This window comes from Etheostoma spectabile, chromosome 22 (assembly GCF_008692095.1).
Source record: "Etheostoma spectabile isolate EspeVRDwgs_2016 chromosome 22, UIUC_Espe_1.0, whole genome shotgun sequence".
NCBI lineage: Eukaryota > Metazoa > Chordata > Actinopteri > Perciformes > Percidae > Etheostoma > Etheostoma spectabile.
Window position 1 is genome coordinate 10,346,269 of NC_045754.1, and position 4,292 is coordinate 10,350,560.

General features: G+C 37.4%; 1 protein-coding gene across 1 annotated transcript in view; it reads left to right on the forward strand.

Moving 5' to 3' along the window:
- The window catches only part of ptprn2 (protein tyrosine phosphatase receptor type N2), a 125,020-nt gene that overhangs the window by 15,631 nt on the left and 105,097 nt on the right, over nucleotides 1–4,292 (forward strand). Inside the window, exon 2 of the mRNA XM_032504341.1 lies at nucleotides 2,301–2,351. Within this exon, the coding sequence (XP_032360232.1) occupies nucleotides 2,301–2,351 (51 nt within the window). The remainder of the gene's footprint in view (nucleotides 1–2,300; nucleotides 2,352–4,292) is intronic.

Below are 4,292 nucleotides of genomic sequence, written 5' to 3' on the forward strand. Positions count from 1 at the left end.
CACACACACACACACACACACACACACACTATGTCTGACTAACCATGCATGGCTGGATGCTTCATTAAATGGAAGGTCATAATTAATATTGAGAGCTGACAAGGCCTCCCTGAGAACCCAATGAATTAAGCAGGGAAGTGATGAGGAGGTAAAGTTGAATGGACTGACACTAATTGCAGAGCGGTAAGATGCATGGTCAAGAGGGATTGCGTAACTCTTTCTAAATGCTTCTAAGTGCTCTAGCCTATAAGTATAGTTGTATATATGTTTGTAGTCATTGTCAAGCTAAATCTAGGTTCTTGGTAAAATATTGATCCTTTGGCATTCATTTGAAGTGGTTTTTCTGTCCATCTGAAGAATGTAAGTCCAATATTTACTCTATTCTTTTTAGCTCTGTTTTGGTCTCACCAAATGAGGAAAATATCTGGCTCTTTAGCTGGAAAATGTTCCACTCTGTTTACCAGCTAGTCGCTAACGTCTGTCATTTGGGTGGGAACAAACCAAAACAACAGAGCTGAAAGATGCTAAAAGGCTCTGTAGAACTAAGGGAACTGCAGATAAACTGCTAATAAATCTCTGTGTCGCTACAAGTGAGCCCTTTTTATATCACACATCGTCATTTCATTCATAGTTAATAAACACGATTTTGTAAAGCAAAACAAATGTGTGCAAAAATGTTTTTTTTTATGGTTTCCTTTATATTTTATATTGGAGCAAAATACTTAACTGTGGTCCACTAACAGTGGCAATTTAGATTTAAGGATACCAGTTGTCAGAAAATCTATTTGTAGGCTTGATTATTTCCAGCAGTGAGTTGTTTTTCTTCATTTCAGGATGTTCTGCCTTTTAGTTGAGAGCTGAGCAACCTTACAGCTCTGTTATAATGCCTCCCTCTACATCATTAAATAGACATTTTGCTGACCTATTGAGGCCATTACCTCTAAAAGATCTCATTTCATAAAATGGGAATTGAATAAACTTGTGATGCCTAAAAAGTTCCTGTCTTCTCTTGTCATTATGAAAGAGGCCTTTTCGTGTTGTGGTTTTTGCTGTCGCTCCAGGGCCACCGTACTTTCCTCCGCCTGTTCTCTGTTCACGGTCAAAAGCTGCTCATTGCTGTCCATCGAGGCCACCGGACCAGGATGGTGCATCCAATAACGCTCCTACTGATGAGCCTAACCAGGGAAATAACAAAGATAAAAGACTTGACGAAAGAGGGCTGACGCTTGACCCAGTTGTTTACAGATTGTCTCCACGTTAACAACATCGTAAACGCAATAAGCTTTGTAGTTTGAGCCTGTCGAGAGTATTGAACAAATCCAAATGGTTCTTAGTGGCTCTTTTCTTAGCTGAAGGTCTGATTATGTCAGGCTTGTTTTGACCCTGAATGTGACAGAAAATAACACTTCTAAAAGGAGCTTTTACCCCACAGACAGGATCACCTGTGCAGATTGGCGAGCAGAACAATCAGCCCTTTGCTCGCCCAACTCCCACATGTGAAATATGAACACAGGGAACAGCTTCCCATAATGCTCCTGCCATCTGTTCATTTATTAGTCTGGAACACCCAGCCCCTGGTCCAAGCGTTAAAGTTCATGAATATTCATACAACATTCATATATGGAAACGTTGGGGTATTAGTGTCAGAGACAGGGTAGGAGAAGTCGCACTTATGGATGATTGATGGCTTTGCCATTAGCAGCGAGGCACACCGCCAGAGTTAATGCAGTACTAAGCTGTACTTTTATGGAGCGGTGACATATTTAGAAATTGTGATATTGTGCTAAAGTGCAATTTAGTACATTTTCTGTACATTCAGTTGTCCATTGTGTATACTACATGTGCTTATGGCCTCCATTTATATCCAATATCAAGGGATTTGTTATGTTTTCTCACTACCTGCTGGACTGGTTTGCAATTTCCTTCTAAAGTTGACAGTGATTTATATGATCAAATTAGGTTTGGGATATAGATTTGTTAGCAATCTTGCTGAGAGTCAAATGAGCAAATTGTCATTTTTACTTTTTGCCTTTTCAAGGCTCGTTGTTTCCCCTGAACAGCAACACCTGGCAAGAAAACAAATGAGCTTACTGGTACTTTCCAAAATGATTGTTTTTCGATTTAAATGTCCATAAATGTCGTAAAAAAATTTAATCTTCAATGATATAAAAAAGAGCAAAGCAGCAAATACTTCCTTTTTAGAAGCTGGAACAAAATAATTGATGTTGTAGAGCAACTTTGAGAGCAATGTAGTTTATGTCTGTTAGTAAGTCTTGTGTTTCACCTTCTCTTCCCTCCAGGTTGCCTGTTTGAAGACGAGCTCTGTACAACATATGAGTTCTGTGTGAATGGTAAGTCGGACTCCTGTACGCCCACCACCATACCTCATTATATTGTACATCATCCCTGTGGTATCAACCATCACCGGCAGCTCTAAAGCCGTGCTGGCTATTTTTAATCTTTCAGGAATTTATAGATACATAGATGGAGAGCTTTCTCACAGCATTTTGTTTCAGCTCAGTTTAGACATATGAGTCATGTTTAAGAAAAGCATTATAACAACTAGGAGCGAGGCTGCAACAGTAAGAACAGCACAATATAGTTATTAAACAACTGTTGTCTCATTTTATTCAACTAACAACCAGGCTTACGATCAATACCAGTAGGATGTTTTCCCTTATGTTAAGGTTTACCCAAACAACCTCATCTATAAAACAATATTGTCATGAAGGATGGATGTGTCTGTGTCAGTGGTTGCCATAACAACGTAACACCTGATGAATGGAGGGTAAATGTCAAGGCTTTCCACACTGTGGTATTTAGCAGAATCACACAGAGTGGGGGCTTCAATTTTCAAGGGGATTGATAGCATGTCGATATCCAGAGTCATCTTTACGAGAGAGACGTTGTGAAAGGTTAATGTATTCTCCCATTGTGGAAGGTTTCAACACTATATTATTCTTACATGCACACAGGAAAACTACATCCATCCCAGTGTTTATTTTTGGCCTCATGAACATGCTCTTTAAGGATCTTTGTTCTGTTTGCTCACTTCATTTACTTTCTGTAGATTCATCATACAATCAATTTCACAAACAACATAAAGCCAGCAAAGAGAACACTTGCTCTGTGGCAGACAATAGAATTACATATGAAACATGATGTGACCTACAGGCAACAGCGTGAAGTCACACACAGGACAAGTATCAGTTTGAATATTAATATGTCAATAAAAAGAGGAGGATGAGAATGACCCGACATAATTAACTTTTGTTTCTGTGTCGGCTTCTCCCTAGTAATGTGGGTGATTTTATGTAAAAAAGCTGCTTTTTACTTTAACATCTTGTGAATTGACAGTGAAGTTATGAATGTTTGTGTTTTAATTATCATCAGTCGTCAAATCAATTGATCAGGTCTGCAACTGACAATTATTTTCATTATGCAGTATTTACTCAAGAAATGAGTAAATAGCAAAAGTTAATTTCACATTGCCAAAGATATTTACTTTACTATTATATCTACATTTCAAAGATGTTGCTGATTAATTGTGTGTCGATCAATTATAATTGATTAATATATGTTTAAATGTTTACCAAAGTGCTATGCAGAGAGATAGAAAAAAATAAGAATACAAAATACAAAAAGAAATATTACAGTACATTACATGTCAGGTCATTTTTTTTATAAATACTGATGAAAATCGATTCAAAATTAACAGATAAAGCATGGATTTAAAAGACAATATGCAAAATGCCTAGATAAATAAAGTATAAAGAGACTGAATATCAACAAGTAAAAAAAATTAGATGGGTCTTAAAGAAATAGTTTAACATTTTGGGAAGTATATCTATTGGCTTTCTTGCCAAGAGTTAGGTAAGAAGATTGATACCACTCTCTGTTTTTGAAGATATCTGTTGGCTGGTGGGAGATTTAATATTGAGGAGGGAAGTTGGTAGTCTTTGAATTTGCAGTTGCATGTTTGAGAAGCAAATTTGGAGATTTCTACCCTGATTTCCATATTAACCCAGTTTAGGAGGAAACGGAAGGAGGAGGGAGAGCAGAAGAGAAATATAAAAAGCTGACTTTAATTTCACAGACTGTATTGGTAAAGAGGGGAGCTGTGTGTAGCCTAATATAGGGAAATTGCTGACACCTCGACAGAAAAAACCCAGAGGCACAGAGTAGGGTCGTGGTGGGTGTGGAACTTTCACATTACATTAGAAAATCATGCTAATCTATGACATGGATTGTTATTTGTTTTCACACATCTTTTCGTCTTGTCTTTTTTTTTT